The sequence below is a fragment of the Excalfactoria chinensis genome, chromosome 12 (assembly GCF_039878825.1).
Source record: "Excalfactoria chinensis isolate bCotChi1 chromosome 12, bCotChi1.hap2, whole genome shotgun sequence".
Lineage (NCBI taxonomy): Eukaryota > Metazoa > Chordata > Aves > Galliformes > Phasianidae > Excalfactoria > Excalfactoria chinensis.
The window spans coordinates 13,959,352-13,977,821 of NC_092836.1; the positions used below are offsets into that span (position 1 = coordinate 13,959,352).

The 18,470-nt window shown below is 37.8% G+C and overlaps 1 protein-coding gene across 1 annotated transcript in view; it reads left to right on the forward strand.

The window, feature by feature from the left end:
- NUP210 (nucleoporin 210) overlaps positions 1 to 13,543 on the forward strand; it is a 54,807-nt gene extending 41,264 nt beyond the window's left edge. Inside the window, exons 31-40 of the mRNA XM_072347193.1 lie at positions 2,801 to 2,976; positions 4,320 to 4,537; positions 5,013 to 5,149; positions 5,776 to 5,899; positions 6,826 to 6,972; positions 8,692 to 8,942; positions 9,483 to 9,702; positions 10,225 to 10,320; positions 10,439 to 10,522; positions 11,580 to 13,543. Coding sequence (XP_072203294.1) covers positions 2,801 to 2,976; positions 4,320 to 4,537; positions 5,013 to 5,149; positions 5,776 to 5,899; positions 6,826 to 6,972; positions 8,692 to 8,942; positions 9,483 to 9,702; positions 10,225 to 10,320; positions 10,439 to 10,522; positions 11,580 to 11,680 — 1,554 coding nt within the window. The 3' untranslated portion in view covers positions 11,681 to 13,543. The remainder of the gene's footprint in view (positions 1 to 2,800; positions 2,977 to 4,319; positions 4,538 to 5,012; positions 5,150 to 5,775; positions 5,900 to 6,825; positions 6,973 to 8,691; positions 8,943 to 9,482; positions 9,703 to 10,224; positions 10,321 to 10,438; positions 10,523 to 11,579) is intronic.
- The last annotated feature ends 4,927 nt before the right edge of the window (positions 13,544 to 18,470 follow it).

Here is an 18,470-nt window from a genome sequence, read left to right on the forward strand (position 1 = left end):
TAAGTAAAGATTGAATCCCAGCAAATTCTTAAATGTGTTACAAGAAGGCCTTTGTGTCCGTATGCCTTTAAAGGTTTGTCTTTAAAAATACATGTATTTATCTTAGAAGGTTGATCACTATAGAAGATTATTTTTTTTTTAAAAGAAAAAATGCTACTGTCATAAGCATGCATTTGGTATGGCACGAAAAAGGTGGATATCTGGGTGATGGTTATGAATACGGCATGTCTTACAAAACATGGGATACCCAGATTTTCTGGATATCGGATGTAACTGTGCAGATCCAAACCATGGCTTTTTCTGCTGCTTCCCAGCAATTCAGATTTTACACAATGAGAGCCCCTGAATGAGAAGCCATACCTTATTAGATGCCACAAGTTAGCTGCTGTTCCTTATGTTTGGTGAGCTGGCAAGGAGCGTGTCCAGATTGCCCTGAAATACGAGTGCCTTAGGGCAATACAGATATGTAGCAAAACTTCAACATTTTAGTTTCAGGCAACTTAAACGTCTTTCTTACCTAAAACTTCATCTCTTAAACTGAATGCTGTTAGGCTAAGTGTACTGCATCTTACTGATGGGGCACTTAAGGCCTTTATGAAGACTGAGGGAGGATCTAAAAAATGTTAATAAATATCTAAAGGGAGGTGGGGGGCAAATGGAGGAGGCCAGAGTCTTCTCGGCACTGCGTAGCAATAGGACAAGGAGTAATGACCTCAAACTTAAACATAGGAAGTTCCATTCTTAAATGCTGAAGAACTCCTTTATGGTAAGGATGACGGAGCACTGGAACAGGCTGCCCAGAGAGGCTGGGGAGTCTCCTGTGGGGTTATTCAATGCCTATCTGGATGCCTACCTGTGTGACTTACTGTAAGGCACCTGCTGTAACAGGGGGGTTGAACTCCCTGATCTCTTGAAGTCCCTTCCAACCTCTGTAATTCTGTGATACATCCTTTGTTTCTGTTTGAGAGTCCTTGTCACAAGAACTTCGTTCATCTGGCAGTGTGAGCCTTGAGATACCCGCTGCTCTACTTCCTCATATCCCTTTATACTCTGTCAGCATGTTTCTAGTATGTCCCAGCTAAAAGAGAAACACAATCAAAGTGCTGACTTTAAATTATTTGTGAGTTAGTTTTCATAATCACTGGGAAATGGCTTGATTGTGTTTTTTATTATTAATCTTCTTTCACCATAATGTTCAGATTTGTCTGTAGAATAGCATATAGATTTGTCATCCTGGGAAGGGAGTGAAAGAAGAAATGATGGCTTGGTTTCACTAGTGCTACTCCTGCTGCTAGGTGGTGGCGAATAAATTCATACAGCTCTGTAACAGATGACCTTGTTTCCTCCCTTCACGGCTGGATCTAGCCAGTGAAAGACATCTAATGACTTGGGAGATGGCTCAGATGACATTAAGTCAGCATACGGAGGCGCTGAAGATAAATTCTCCCTTTGTGCATTCTTTCCATATGAAGTTATGTTATTGCAGATTTGCAGCCAGTGCAGTATGGTTTTAAGTCTTCAAAATCTTTCTAGTAAAAAACATCCCTGTTCAGCGTCTTGTACAACAGATTTGTTTTTCTGTACTTATTAGGACCATACTAGTTTTATGGAAATAGCATTTTTTACCAACAAAAAACCCTCTAAGTTCAGAAATTACTGTTGTCATCTGCTTATATATGAAGGACTTGTATGGTTTGAGTGGTTTTGCTGAAGGTCACATATAAAAACTTGTGACAGAGCAGCAGATGAGTGTGAATCTTGTTGTGTCATTGTAAGGCAGAGTTATCTCCTTCACGCTGTCCTTCCTTACCTAAGTTCTTGTTTTGTCTGTTTACAACTGTCTGCAATTAAGAACCAAGATGCTGTAGCAGCATCACTTAATGCTTAGACCTTCCACTTTGCTCAAAAGCAAGCTTACATAAGTCAAGGAGGACAGTGGAAGTAAAGCGTGATAGTATACAAAACCTTAGCATGGAAGCTTTACTGGTAGTTCTCAGTTGAATATATGTATTTATATTTAAATAGCAAGTACTTTAAAAACTTAGATGTTTTAACAGTAAATAGCTGTTTTCATCAATATTAAATTTAGAAGTTGTTCCTTGTGGGTCAATTCCTGAAATCTCAAAGTAAAGTCAGCCTGAAAATCTGTCAGGGAAATAGCGTTTTTGTTAGCTCATTGCTTCAGCTCTAGTTGGGCAGCTGACTGCACACTGATATTTTAACTTAATATATTGGTTTGTGGAGTAGTAGACAGTTGCATATACTGATATTTTAGCCACTTTTTTTTTTTTTTTTTTTTTTTTTTTTCCCCAAATGCACCAAAGATGCTTTTTGCTTGAGGCCAAATTTGTTCTTTCCCTTTTAAGTTTTGACATGTACATTTTCAGATCGCAGAGTTGTACGTTTTAGCTTGAGCCTCTTAGGTTGGAATAAAGGGAATTTCCTACAAGATAAGCTCGAGGGCTTCATTTAAAATAGCTTTATATATATATATATATTATTTTTTTTCCTTTCTTTTTATATCTATATATATATATAGTGTGTGTGTGTGTGTGTGAGGATTTTGGCTTTCTCTTTCCTTCCATTACTTATTTTCCAAAAGCTGTAACATAAAGAATAGGTAATTTTTTCTCTTTCATTGTGTATTTTTGTTAGTTAACTCAGCTAAGTTAATCAAGAATAGAAACATACAGGTAGTGATTTTTGTAGGAGGCTTTGCACAGCAAGAATGTTTTTAGGTAACTGTTTTTATAGAGGCATCAAAAAAAAGCAATTTATTTTTACTTGTGATGTTTTACAGGTCTACCCCGTCTCATACCTAAGAATCTCCATGAGTCCTATTCTACGTACACAAAACAAAGAGGCATTACTGGCTCTACCCCTGGGTGTGACACTGATGTTCACAGTGCATTTTCATGATAACTCTGGAGATACTTTCCATTCACATAACTCTGTGCTCAACTTTGCAACGAACAGGTAGGTGGTATCTGCTGCAGGATATAATTAGAGAACACACGATGCTGAATGCATGTAGGCCAATCACAGCAAGGAACAAAATCTGCTGTAAAGATATAGCTTGGACTGGGATTAGGTAAGAAACAGTTTCATCTCTGAGGTCTTCAGAGGCAGTGTGGAAGAAGGAGTTCCAGTTCATAATCGATATTCTCTAGCAAATGGAAAGTTGCTCAGATAAACATGATCCCTAGTGGGGCCTGCTGGGATACATTTCTGCTCTAAGTGACTCTGAATCATCAGATTGCATACATTAGCAGCCTATATAAACAATTGATCTTATTAACATTTGCTTCATCTTGCCTCTCCTTTTCTTCTAGAGCCTTGCTACACTGACTCATATCTTATATAAGATTTTCTAGTTCAGGGGCTGTCTCTTCAGATAAGCTTGTACAGTCTTTGTCTGGAAAAGCCAAACCTCACACAAACTTCTGCTTTTTGCCTCAAAAACTAATAAGTATCCCAAAACAACCCTCTGCGGTCATTAGTAAACAATCATTAATTCCATTACTATAACATAGTGTGTTTTGTGCAGATCCTGGTTACAACTCAGATCTTGATTCAAAACAATGGGGTTGAGGTCAGGAAAGGGAAAGAAGTTGAGTTCAAGATTGTCTGTCCTTCTACCTAAATGATTTGCAGAAGCTTCTGAAGCTTACAGAGGTTCATGAGATAACAGTACTATAGCTTCCAAGCTGGACGTGCCAGAGCTTGCATTGGCACAGGGCTGGTAATTAGCCCCAAACACAGAAGCATCGCTCATTAACCTCAGGTACAGCACTCCAGTGACTCAGCTCTATTGCTCTCAAGACTTTGCTGTCTTTGTGGTGCTGCCAGTCTTTGTGCTGTGTATGCTTACGTGCTTTGTTAGTGCATTTGGGAATGCTGAATGTTAGGAAATATCAGAACTTGTAATCAATTTCAATTTAACTTGGTAAAGACATGGTTGGAAAGCTGCATGTTGCTGACATATTTCCTTAGTAGCTCCCTGAGAAAAAAGAAAAACAACCTAATTTTTAAAACTCTTCTTTTCTTACAATTTGGGGAGAGTTTCTTTACATTGTTATAACCTCAGTATTTCTTCAGCATAACCATATAGGAACTGAAATTTACCTCAGCTACACCTAAATCACATTCATTTTCCTTATTTTGTCACTGTTTGATAGAAGATAACCATCAGAGAAAACCAGGTATCCAACATCTGAAGACAGTGCTTGTGCATACTATCTATTGTAGAAATGAAGACATTAGCAATCTTGTCTTAAAAGAAACATGCTTTTTTTGTGTGTGTGTTTGTGTGTGTGTAGAGATGACTTTGTACAGATTGGGAAAGGAGCCACAAACAACACATTTGTGATCCGGACTGTAAACGTAGGCTTAACCTTGCTTAAAGTCTGGGATGCAGAACACAGTGGAATTGCAGACTACATTCCCCTTCCTGTGCAACATGCCATTTTTCCTGAACTCACTGATGTGGTTGTAGGTGATGTCCTCTGCTTGAGTACTTTGCTCATAAACCAAGAAGGTAAGTGGCACGTCAGTCATTCTGTTTATGCAGCTACATAACTGACATCAGTCTGACTCTTTCTCGGGAAAACTAGATGCATAATTTATGATGTTTTCTCAGAATCAAATGTCACTGTTCTTGTTAATGATAAAAATAGCTTTGATCAGCTCTTCTAATTTTAATTGTACCATGCAATATGTTGCAATTCGTGAGCATCAGACTTCAGAGTTTTCCATTCTCTTGGCTTGAAAGGCTGTTTGATTTTTTTAATGGGAGTCATGCAAAGAAGTTACCATGATGGAGTCACTTCACTCTCTGTTTTTATTCTTAGTATTAACAGGCTTTTGTCCGGGTAACTGCAAGTCAGTCTGTGTGCCCATGTAACAATCAATGCTGCCCATGCAATGGGTGTACGCATAAAGACACCGTAAATTTATGTCACTGGGGCATTTCACTCTTTGTTATGCAGTGTACAAATGGTGTGTCTTTACAGGCCTGCCAGGCATATGGAGCTCTTCATCAAACAGTGTTCTTCAAATTGACTCCAAGACTGGTGTAGCTGTTGCAAGGGATTCTGGTGTTGCCACTGTCTATTATGAGATTCCTGGATTACTTAAAACGTATAGAGAGGTAGGTGAGGTATAAATACTACAAGAACTGTTGGAGTTTGCTTCAGCAAAAATACATCCTATGGGATTTTAATTATATCTAGCAATAAGTATACTATGTATACATCTATACAGTTTATTAGTTACATAGTTTATCTAGGTAAATGAAAAATAAATATAGAAATCTAAATGATTTCGAAGGAGAAGACCTTAGAAATGCTTAAGTATGCTTTCTAACCATTAGGCAGGAACATTTGGTATGACAAAAATTACCTTGTTTTTCCTTTCTTAATCACCTGTGTTAGTATAATCTGACTGGTTCCTGGTTTTGCTCATACTGTTCCTATACTGTACATTTGATTGCTTGGCTGTGGTGTTTCCAGATGCTAAACAAGCTTATAAGTAAGTTTGGGGAGAAATGTTGGCAGGAAGTTTTAAGTACTGTACTATGTTACAAATTACCATTGATGTGAACTATTTGGTTGGGTTTTTTTTCTACATTGCAGTTGTACTTTTGATGCAATTCACTGCATCATCCTGACACAAGCAATCAATCCAATCGCATTTTGCCTCAGTTTTTTTCTGCTGATAACTCATTTTGTTTATTAATACACTTTTTGTTACAAATGTACTTCTTCCTTTATTCAGATATCGATTAGCACACCTCAGAGGACTACAGCAATGCACGTCAGCGGAGTGAAAACCAGCTTACAAGGAGTTGCAGCCTCAAAAGTAATAGCTTTGATTGGGGAAAGAAATACAAATTTGCAAGGTATGTTTGAGGAAAAAAAACTAACTATTTATTGCATAATATGTTTGTATATTCATGATAGGTGTGTTTCTGAAGGATCTGTGAAGCTGGTGTAGGAATTTATCTGTGAATCTGTAGTGCAAATCCATACTCTCAGGAGCCCTGGGAAGCATAGGGCCATGTTCTGAGCCTGTTGCAATCTCGCGACTAACACTATAAGTAGATAATGGAAGGGTTGGCTTTGATCATATTAAAAATTAGTTAAGAACCAATCGTCTGAATAGTAGCTGCTGTATTTGCCTTCTCAGGAAGTTAAGCATGCTCAGTAAGGTTGACAACTGTTTCAAGATTTTTAATTTTTTTAATGGAAACTTTCATCAATTAAAAGCCTGTAGTAAAGAAATAACAGAATGTCTCATGTTCTCACATGCTTAATGAATAAGCTTTATTTTGCTTGATCGTGGTTTCCTTCTGTCATTCCCTCAGCACTTAACACTCACTGAACAGTATTTAATTGTATCTTATGTAAATTATTATCCCACTTACAAACATCTTTCCAGAAACTGAAATATAAATCAAGACTGCATGACCACATAAGTTATCCAGCAGGCACGTCTGAGCTGAAAGTTAACTCTGCTTCATTCTTTCCTGTAACCAAATTACTCCTATCACGTGTGTGTATGAATTCATGTTTTATATATATGTGTGGATGTTTTATATAAGTATATATGTTATACACACACACACATATATAAATGTAAAATTTTCATTTACTCTTTTTGAGATTAGATGAAAGATGTTTTAAGATTATCATAACCTTGTGAAACTAGCTGGAAATAACAGACAGCAGTTCTTTTTTGGGAGGTAGGAGAATAACTTGCTATTTCAAGCTGTGCTCTTGCTTTTATGGGGGAGCCCTGTAGTTACTTTTTTTTCCTTTTCCTTAGGGGAATGCTTGCCTGCTCAGATTGAAGCCATTGCTGAGTTACAACCACAGTCCATTATCAGTTGTCATCTAAAATTTGACAGTGATGCATTTGACTTTCCAGCACGTGATATATTTACGGCGGAACCTGGATTTGATGCAGTTTCAGGTAAGATAAGAGAAGATGCCACGTGCTGTAGGCAGACTCTTTGAATTCTGCTGCAGTGTATTCCAAATGCCCAAACAGATTTTCTGCTGAAGCCTCTGAGCTTTGTCGTCTTGCATCTCAGCTTCAGTGAGTCCCTAATGTACGCTCTTCTTGTTTAGTTCAAGGGTTTTCTGCATTTGATAATGACAATGATCCGTTCTCTAGAAATCAATGGCGGCTCATTCCTTGTGTTTGTTCCTGACTTACTGCTGTAAGTCTGAAAATCTCTGCTTTATACAGTGCTGAAGAAGTACTCTGTGGAGAGGGGCAACAATAAACTTCAATAGACTTTTCAATTGTAGTGACAACAAGTTTAGGTCAGAATTTTGCAAATTACCTCTCTTGTATTTATAGATATGTTGGCAGTCTAATGGTATCTTGTGACAGAACTGATAGTATTGCAGACTGTAGGCATTGTGTCCTGGGTTGTACGTTTTACAAAGATAGCTGTGATACTGTACTCCAGCTGAGTAGTTCAAGAATAAAAATAAGTACCTTGTATGTGGCTTAACTTAGACAAGAATGTCAGGCCCCATATTTGTTAAGTGATAGGAAGTTTAGTTTTAGTATCCTTGCTTGGTTTCTTAAACTAAGCAAAACACTTCCTTCTTCAGCTGCTTCAAACAAGCACTACAGTGACAAACATTCCAAAAATGAAAACCTTTGCAGTAATAAAGAGCTTGTTGCTAAATGTTTGTAGGTGTGTTCTTACCAGACATCAATACCTTTGCTATATACTTAAGTGCAGTAGAAGACTGGGATAAGAAAGGGAATTATGACTTTTATCATCTGGATATCGAGGATCATTAAAATTCACTGAATTATCCTGTTCAGAGTCAAAAACCTTTTGTACTGGATGTTGACCTTTCAGTAGTGCTGTTACTGTCGTCATTGAAGTGTAACTAACCTTAATTAAAATGAGGAAAAAACAGTTTGAAAGTGAAAAATCTGCTGAAAATGATACATTTTGAATTCTTTGGATTGTGCAGTTTAAACATGTCTAGAACTTACTGACCTTTGATGCTTCTTTGCCACCAAAGTTCTGTAAATTTGGGTTTGCTTTTTTTTAATGGAATTGAGAATTCTTACATACTTACAAAGCATCATGAACTGAGACTTGAAAGGGGAGAAAATTACCAGATACTGTGAAAATAGAATTAATATTGTGAAAGTTGTCTACAGTGTGTGATTCAGAACTACAGGATGATTTTTAGAGGAGCCATAGTACCATGAATTGTATGGAAATGACATAAATTGTCCACTGAGTTAGTCCTTACACCTATTGTTTAAAATGCTATTGCACATTGCATAACAGGGGCTGCCTCTGGTACTTTGTTAGGGGAAGAAAATAAGGGTAAAACTGTTAAGTAACAAGCAGAGCTTGGCTAGTTATGCTTTGAATCTTCCATGCTGCAGGAGGGTTTTTCTTACTACAGTTATTGCAATGCTTAGTTTGGGGCAAAAATTATGGTGCTTTAGTGCCAGGACTATGATGCTTGGGTGAGTGATATACTGTGTCCAGTTTACCCACCTACTCCTGATTCCATTTGAATCTGTCAGTTCTTCTCCAGAGATGTCACAAAGATCCCATTCTGCATGAAGGGAGGGGGGAAAAGAAATCCAACAACCCCAAATCACCAAAAAGAGCAATTAACAGTCAAACTTCTTTTGGTTTTGTAGGACATTACACATGTTCCATCACAATGCACAGGCTTACTGACAAGCAACTGAAGCATCTCAGTATGAGTAAAACAGCGCTCAGAGTTACAGCTTCAATCCAAGGCAGTCATTTCTCCGGAGAACAGATTGGCACTGAGGTGCCATTCAATCCTGGGTTTTATGCTGACCAAACAGAAATGCTTTTAAGCAATCATTACACAAGCGCTGATGTGAAAATATTTGGTGCCACTGAAATTCTTGATACCCTGGAGGTGAGTGTATTGCTGGAAAATGTTAATCACTGTTAGAAAGCATTTTTGAACTGTAACGTGCAACTTTCTAACCAAATAGACTCTGCCACATTTACCATCTCAAGATTGTTTTTGATTTGGAAATGTTTTAATATATTCCTCCCCAGTTTTCACTTCTGCTTCAAGGTAGAAGAAGTGTGTTAGGCTCACCTATATGCTAGCTGGGATGTGTTAACTAGCACAGCCTGGGGAGTAGAAAATCTGCTTGATCCCTATGGCAGGGGTAGTTATTTGCCCAGCATTCACATAGCCCATTAGAAGATGCTTTCATGTGTTTGGCTGAGACCCACAGAAACAGCAGTTACTAGGGCAACCTTAAAAAAACAGGAGTGAAGTGATGCAAGTATCAGTGTAATATTACAATCAAGTCTAGCTCCTGCTGAGAGGTGAGTTGCCCTCGGTTTGTGGAACAACATTTTTCTGAAGCATGGCCTGGGATTTGGATGTGTGCTGTGTTTTCTCATGTCATCTTTTTCGGGTTGCTGTTTTTTTTCCTTGCAGGTGAAATGTGGATCACCAACAGTGAAGGCATTTGAGAAGGAGAAATCCTATGGGCTGCCTAGTTACATCGTCTACACCGTTAGTCTATCTGATCCAAGAGTTTCAAGCCAGGGATCCTTATCAACTACTCTAACTGTCTCTAGTCCTATGACTGACCAGACTATCACTATTCCAGTGACAGTAATTTATTTGACTGACAGAACCGGTGCACCAGTGAGACGTAAGTTTATCTCTAGACTTGTGCCAGAATAAAAGTATAAATTACATTAGTGTTTGAGATGATACAGTCTGGTGTGCTAAAATCTGAACTGACAGCTCATAGTATCATTGACATTCAAACAGCTCACTGTGCTATTGCTCATTAAAACCAAAGCAGAATATATTTTCCTTTTGGGCCAGCCCAAGATACTCAAAGTTGGCATAAATGTCCCAGTGCTAAAGTATCCAACAGTATTTATTTGTGTTGCTACTGTTTAATCGTAGAACAAAAATGATTGGCAAATTGGGCCTGAGGAGAATAAAGAACGCTGCATGTCAGTGTCTTAATTTGTCATTGGTAAATTTTGAGGAGTGTGTTATAAACAGTCATTAGTACTGAAATCACACTAAGTTGATTAAATTTATTTAGGATAACTACTCAAACTGAAGGAGCCAAAAGACTGAAGAAATAACTACTAAAGCAGATTGCAGAGACAAGCTGTGCTCATTACTTAATATTGTCCTTTCTTAATTGGTTCTACAGATGGAGCAAGTCTATTCCACCACTTTCTTGATTCCTATCAAGTCATGTTCTTCACGCTTTTTGCACTATTAGCAGGGACAGCTGTTATGATCATAGGTAAGAGAATAAAACATCACTGTAACTTTTTTTTTATAACTTCATGCAGTGCTTTAGTAGTGAGATACAAATGAAAACTTTCAGTACTAAGTCATGTTTTTTTAACGATGTCTTGCAGCCTATCATGCAGTTTTCACACAAAAAGAACAGCACGCTCATCCGGCGTTTACCCCAAGGACGCCTCCTCAACACAGCCATAACAGTAAGCAGATGTTACCCAGTTACAGATGAAGTAATTGATTAATCTATGTACTGCATTTGAATTGAATGTAGGGATGCATCTCTAATTGTCTCTATTCTGAGTTAAATGACAACAGGCATTGTGCCAGTTCCTGGAAGATTTCTTGTTGATCTCCCCTCCTTGTTCCCCCAACTGTCCTCTTCTCCATCACTAATTCTTTTGAAACTCCTGTCAGATGTAGCAACATTGGAAATGAGCGTGCTGGAAGTCTGAGAATTTATGAAAATCACCAGGAGGGCAGAGGGGAGATCCACAAGGATCCAAGGGGAAGTAAAGCAGCATCAGTTACTGATACAGTGTGCTTGGCAGCAGCTGGTTGTTCAGTTTGTGTGACATCCGCTGAGCTGCAGCATGGCTGCTTTTCTTGTTCTATCAACAAGCTGTGAGGTTCTGGGAACTGGGGCTTCTTTAAGAGGCAGGGAAGGGCAAATATTAGGGGGATTAAGAGCACAGATCTATGGAAGACTTAATGATGTTGCTCAGGAAATAATTTGTTACTTTATTGCTTTTTGTCTTCCAGTCACGATTTACCTTTATTGCTTGATATTGTATTTAATTCCTGTTTTTCCTACTTACAGTATTGTAGAATCAATCTCTTTCAGAAGTATATAAAAAGTGCCTGTTTATTGCAGAAGTCCGTGACGAACAGTAGCAAATAATGTACATATTATTACAAACATAGCTGGAGGTGTTAGAGAGTTACAGTCCTATTTGTAAAAATGTCTGATGCTTCAGATAAAACAGGGAAGTTCAACCTGAAAGCTATTTGCTGAAGTGAAATCTGTTGTGTCCTCCTCAGAAAGCTTCATTAATTCCTTTACTCAAGTTCTTAATGAAAGGCCTACAAGGTTTTGATATGTATGGGATCTCTTTTCAACAGGCAGTACAGCTAAAGGGCCTCTTCAGCTCAGAATGTTAGACTCACCAAATGTTCCAGCAGGTGATGAGTAGCAGTTATTTTTTTCCTACTTCCTCCACCTAAGTATGATGGTTTTTCTTGTTTTCCCCTTTGTTTTAGGTTTCTCTGTATCACCTGTGCTTTCCTTCAGCCCTCAGTCCTCAAGCAGGAAAACAAGCCCATCATCCACGCTCTGGAGCACTGATTATGGTTCCCGTTAGAGATAACAGCACTCTTCATCATGAGCGAGGACTGAGATGGAGTGAGGGAAATAGTGCCTTGAAGGATAAATTTCAGAGCTTTTGCTGTTTTGATGCAACTTACATAATCTCCTGAAAATAACCAGCTTCTTTTTTTCTAATATTTAGAGCTCTTTGCATTTTTATATGTACTTCAGTTCTCTACAATTTATTTTACCTGCTGCTTTATGTAAAGTTGATGAGGATGAATAGGCAAAAAGCAGCATTCATGCTAAGCTAGCTTTCTTGCACTTCATGCAGTTAGAGATTGTCTAAGTGATAGTGACCCAAGTTTATTTACTCTTGCAAAAAATTAACTTTCCTTTTACTAGAACTTTGAAAAAGGGAAATAGAAAAACAGGTTAAATGTGAGCCAAAAATATGAAGGATTGTGTGTTTCAAAATACTTAATTTTGAGTTGGACTCAGGAATGTACTGCACTGATGAGTGTTCTTATGTTTAGCCTTACAATGTGATTCATCATCTTAATTTGCTGTTTAAACATCAGGAATGCTGGGACAACTGTGAATAGATTTTGAAGTGGTTTGGGTTTTTTTGTTTTTTGGGTTTTTTGTTTTGTTTTGGTGTTTTGTTGCTTTTTTAACCAAAAAACAAAAAAAAGAAATTTAAATAATGTCTTACAAGTGTGGCTTCCGCTGGGTACAGCTGCAATTTCCTGTCTTGTTACTGTGTAAGCACTTTTGTGGATTGGGAATGTGAAAGCATGTGCCTTCTAAGAGGATTTTCTTCTCATAGTAAATAGTTTTAATTGAAGGCAATTATTTTACCTGTTGCTGATTAAAAAATACATTTTATATTGGTTATATTACACCTAGAAGTACCTCAAGAAAAACTGAGCCACCTCTTGTTACCACTAGTTACCTGATGCACTGGAAAGTAAGAGGCTTTATTTCATACTTAGAATGGGTGACCTTTTCAGTTGGTTCAATCTGCTTATCTCTGTGTTTGTGTGCATAATAATACAGTCACATCCAGAGTTAAACTATACAGTAAGATGTGACTGATATGACCAGACTGAGGAATATTTGTACTTGAATATCCTGCTATCAAGAGCATATTTGTAGATCTTTTAAATACAGCGCAGCGTTTTGCTGCATAAGAATTATTGATTTAATTTTTTTTAATTGGTTTATTATACCTTTTCTTCCCTGTCTGTGAGGACGCACAGAGCTAAAATGCACAATTCAGAGTACATCAAAAAGTATTCTGCAATATCAGGCAGCTGATCACTGTGTATGTTCAGATATATTTTTGCCCTCTAAGCAAGATGGCAGTGAGGTGTGGTGACTTGAGCTGCTTTCCAAATTGATTTTGAAAGAGACTGAATGGGGCCTTGGTCCTTAGATACTTCCCTGAGGACAGAAAATAGTAACTCAGGTGGAAGTCTTTGTTTGCAAAATTATAATCATAATCATGGTAACTTTAATATGCAAACAGTATTTCATAGCTGACAGACGAGGGATTGTTTACATGTAAGTAGTATCACTGTGTCAATTGTGAATAATATTCTGGGTGTGTAGACTCCCCTTAAGGACCATAATGACAGTGATCTCCTTCAAAGTGTGAAGAATTATGCAGAAAAAAGATTTGAAGGAATGGATTGCAAACAGTCTATGGTATACAGTTTTGGTTTCATATAATGTTACAGAAGAAGCGACACTGTTACATATTATACTGAGTCTTGTATAATTTATTTTCTAGTTTTGGAAAAAGTGTGCCTTACATGCTACTAGTACTAAAAATGGACAATTACAATTTGGTTGTAAATAATCATTTCTAACTGTATTATTTAATAAAGGTTTGTAAGAATCCTTCAGTATACTGCTGGCAAACTTTCCTTTTTTGTGGCTACTCAGAATCTAGCATGTAATCCTATTAGCTGTACTTCCTCTCCTATGTTTCATGGCCAGCCTTTGTGAGTATTCCTCTCCTTCCACACCACCAGTGCAACAACAAGCCGTTTTTTCTTGTGAAAGTTTTCACATTGCTTTTGTTTTACAATATATTTTCCTCTGCTCCTTGTATGAGATGATGTCTAGCTGTGAATCGAAGTGTATGTCTTAATGGTTAAAAGGGGAGATGATGGATAGGAGATAACATTGAAACAACTTTTGTATTAATGTAGATCACTGGGAGAAGTGCTGCTCTTGTACTGTTACTGTTGTGTTATTATGGTAATTGCACTTATTAAGAGTAGTCTTGTTAATGTGTTATTGTGCATGTTGTATGGTCTGTAGAGGTAAAATGCTTTTATACAGTGTAGCTGGAGAATGAATGAGATAAAGCTTTTGAATATATGCCCTCAATGAAAAAGGAAGGTGAGTAGAAGCTAGTTGTCTCATCTTAAATCTTCTAAAAAACGTGGTTTGATGTTATATTTTATACTGATATATATATTTTAAAAATAGCCTGTTAGGAAGTGGCTGAGAAACCACTATCTTGAAGTAGATGACAGTGGTCTATATCAACTCGGTGCGATTTGCCACAAGCAAGAGTCAGAGGGGGGATGTTGAAAAGGGGGGGGAAAAAGTGAGAAATGGAGAACTGGAGTGGATCAGGAGACAGTCTACTCCATAAAGTGATGAGGCGTTTGACTTCATTCCACTCTTCTGGCCTGTCATGCAGTCCCAGAGGGTGGGATCTGGTGAGGTCAAGTTCTCTGAGCCTGTTGCTGCCAATGCAGATAACAGCAGTGAAGCACTTGCAGCAGCCGGGCGCCATTTTGTAGGCACTGTGCCTTGCCTTCCCGCCACAGCAAGCTCCCAGCCAATCACAGCAGCCGTTACAGACGGCGCTGCAAGGACGTGGCCTGTGCTGAGGAGAGCCTGAGGGAGCTGCCTGAGGGAGCACTGCCCGCACAGAAGCTCCTCTCGGTCCTTTTTCATGCTTCTCTTTTTGTTTGTTTTTTTCTGAAGTTCTAGCTGGGAGGAGCCTTGCTGTATATTTCTTTTCTGATAGATGAAAAATTGGAATGGATGTGAAAAGTCATCTAAAAGGTATGGTTGTGCTCAGTGATTAACGTTCATGGGGCATAGGGAAAAGGAGCTCACTTTGTTTGAAAGCAGTTGAAATCCTGGTCAAGCTGTGCTATCTGTGTGCACAAATTTACATGGATATTAATTCTTTTAGTGATGTAGTTATTGCTTGCATACTTGCAAACTACTGCCTCCTGTGTCTAGGCTTAGATCTGCACACCACTTGTACATACAGTCTGCAGCTTGCACTGCCAGAGAGTACCAAGCAGTTCGCTTCTATAGAAGCAGAAAGGTTTGTGCAGCAGAATGTGTGTTCCCCTGGTTTTCCTAAACGCCCTGGCCTTTCCTTGCAGGACATCTCCAGACAAGAGATCTGTCCTCTGCCAGCAATACAGCTTTGGTATAACTGCCTACCTGAGAGGCTTTGAAGTTGTGATGTTCACCAGTAACTTTCTGCAACTTGCTGCTTCCACCCATGTTATGCTGTGTCTCATCATTTCACTGTTATTGTTCAGAAGCACCCTGATCTATCGGCTGTAAGCTGGAAAGCCCTTGAGGTGGCATTCAGTTGACAGGCAAGGTATGTGAATACAGATGAATTCTGCTTGTTTTAAGTGTTTTGTTTTGTTTTTTGTTTTTTGTTTTTTGTTTTTTTTTTTCCTTGGGAAGGCAACTAGACCTTTAATTGATACACTAACTTTATGTAGCTAAGTTAGTCTGTGTAACATTTGTAATGTGGTTAAAACCATTCCTTTTCAGCTCTTTCCTCGTTATCTCAGTTACAAGTTTAAGGTTTTAGCTGGCTTGAAAGCCAGTCACACTTTCTCCATGACACAGGTACTCTACTTCATAAGAACTGTATCAAATTTAAACTGGAAGGAAAAGTCACTTAGCAAGGAACAATTATCTGGCTCAAGATCTTTATGCAACATTAGATATTCTGTGTTATATTTTATTGGTTTACTACCTGTACTTCAAAAACGTGTGTGTCATTTTTAGTTCAAGTGAATCTGGGTTCGGTTCTCAGCTGTTAACTTCAACAGGAAAACTTCCTGGTGTAACTGGGCACAACAGTCGGATGCATCATTTCATAGATTCTTCTCTTGAAGCTTTCAGAATTAAGTTCTCCTTGATTCATATTTATCATCGCTGTGTTTGAGCTGTGAATTTACTAACAGGAAGTCTAATGCCATATTCCATATTTTCCCCTCATATCACTTGTCCTCTCTGTCTTCAGAGCTATTTTTATCGCAGCTACTCTGTTTACAACTGCAGGTGGCTTGCTCCAGAGCTTTTTGTATTAATAAACCATTTCCTGCAATTTATGTCTTCACAATTCAGCATGGTATCTTGTTTCTCTGTATAGTGCACTAAACTCTATTTCAAACCTTAAGGGTCTGTTTCGTCATAATTGCTAAATGGATTGCAAGATGCAGTTGCTGTTTTCCATTTACAGACATAGTGTGTGTGTTTATTATTCACCCAGTCATCCGAGTTCTCTTCTTAGTTACTACATCACATTTAAAGTGCTGTTTCCATTTTGCATAGTTCAAATTACTATTTTGTACCTCTTACTTTAGCATTTAGCAGAAACGAGTGTATTTACAAGGACTTGTATGCAAAAATGTGTTACTGTTACGGAAAATTTATTCATTTTTCTTCAATTTATCGTAAGGAATACTTTCTCACTGAGTAAAAATAAGGTAACGTGATTAAAGACCAAGATTTGAAGTTGTAGCCACAATCCTGCGCCGTTAATGTTACAACTGTTATTTCTAGGAGTCACTTCCATTGCTGTTGAGGTAAGACAACCATCTTCCACTTAAGCATTGATAAAATGTTAAAGCTAAGTAATATTAAGATGCTTATTTCCACATATAAATTGTCCCAATTCAGATATTCCTGTAGATAATTTATTGAGAGGCTGCTTTATGTGCACCAGATATCAAACCCTTCATAAATGCCTGGGGTTTTAGGAGACATTTCTCATCTCTCTTTTCCTTTGTGAAGAATGGTACAAACTTCATCAGAGACGGTCTGGAGTTTCTTTATATGTGCTATTGAGCTCACATCACTGATGTCATTTAGCAGCTGTTCAGCTTCTGCTACAGAGTCATCAGACAGAGTCTGTTTTGGAACCTGGCCAGTAATGACCAAGTGTGAGTTGGAGTTCGGGGCAGCACAATAAATTTTAGTGGCGCTTACTGAGCAACACTTTGGATTTTCTAGGGCAAATAGAATGAATGAAGGAAAAACAAATGGGTTGAACATGGCAGAAACGGAATATAGAAAACAAGTTGTTGAAGAAAAAATAGTATGTTCACTTGAATTCTGAGTTGCTTGTTTCCACTGAAGATGAATACAAAAAAATTGCTAAGAAATATTAAAACATTTTTAGAGGAAATTTTATGAACGACCAAACAGTAGAATTGACTGTGTTCTCTATGAACATAAGAAGACATCAGAGACATGAAAGTGAAGTCAGGTGGACTTTCATGACTTAGAATATCAGTAAAACATATCTGCAATAAAAGAATAATGTGGCATTACAGTATGCACAGTAGTACAGATACCATTTAGGTACTTTTCTGTGTACTTTTCCGTGATTTCATCATGCAAAAAATGAAGTTGTGGGGGAGGAGAAAATCTGAAGAACTGTCTGAGCTATCAGGAAACAAAAAACTTCACAGTGTTTTCTGACCCAATGAATATTCTATTCCCACTTCTTCAAGGTAAGTGCTGTATAAGAACATCATTTTACATTTTGTGTATGGAAACAGGGTGTAACATTAGCAGAGAGGCGGGCCCATAGCCATGGCTAATGGGGCTTGAGACTTTGGCTGTAACATTGGCATCTATAGTAACTAATTTTAAGCCAGTGCGGCTTCCAGTGGCTGCTTTAAAAAAGAGGAGAAAAAAGTGAATTGTCAGGATAAAGTCCAATAACTGAAATACAGCTTACTGGTAAACAACCTCTGAAGTTCTGTCAACAGTTTAAAATAATTCTTATCAAATTTGTTCCTCTTTGAAAGAGACAAGAGGTGGGAGATGTTTTGTGGCACATGTTTAACTTAGGTTCTCAGAATTCTGTTTTCTGTTAAGTAAGAAACTGCTCCCAAAAAAACAAAATAGTGCAAATTGTCATATTTTACCCAAAAGGAAGGGGAAAAAACTCATTTTGTAAAGTAATAGCTTGTAATTTGGCAGCATGCGTCATTTGTGTTATTATGAGTGAGTCATAAATAAGAGGCACTAAAAGAGTTATTTTTCAAAATGTTTCAAGGTAACAAAGAAATTACCTCTGAAGAAATGTTGATAACAAGATAACAATCCATTGAAGAGTCTGCAGCAAAACTTAGTTTAAATGTTTAATTAAATTTATTATTTAAGAATGCTAGTTTTATGAAGTTTTATAAATGAGGTTTAAAGGCTGATTTCACTTCACGTTTGTTCCTGTAAGAACCAATTAAACTGCCTTTAATGGAAGTAGAATCAACTTTGTAACTACAAAAGTACTCAGAAGCCTTGAGTTTCTATAGTATGATCTGACTTCTACCAGTAGAGTTTGACACTCAGCCACCTCTGCCCTCTCGATTTTGATTCAAGTCACCATGAGCCCAAACGTAGCTGTTAACATTAGTTTAGTTTCATTATTTTGTGGTAGTTTCTATTTATGATGGAGCTTTGCCCAGGTGTGGGGATAAGTTAGATGGGGGATGTGGGAGGAGCTGAAAACTTCAGAATAATAGCAGTGATATTTTTAGCCTGCATCTCTA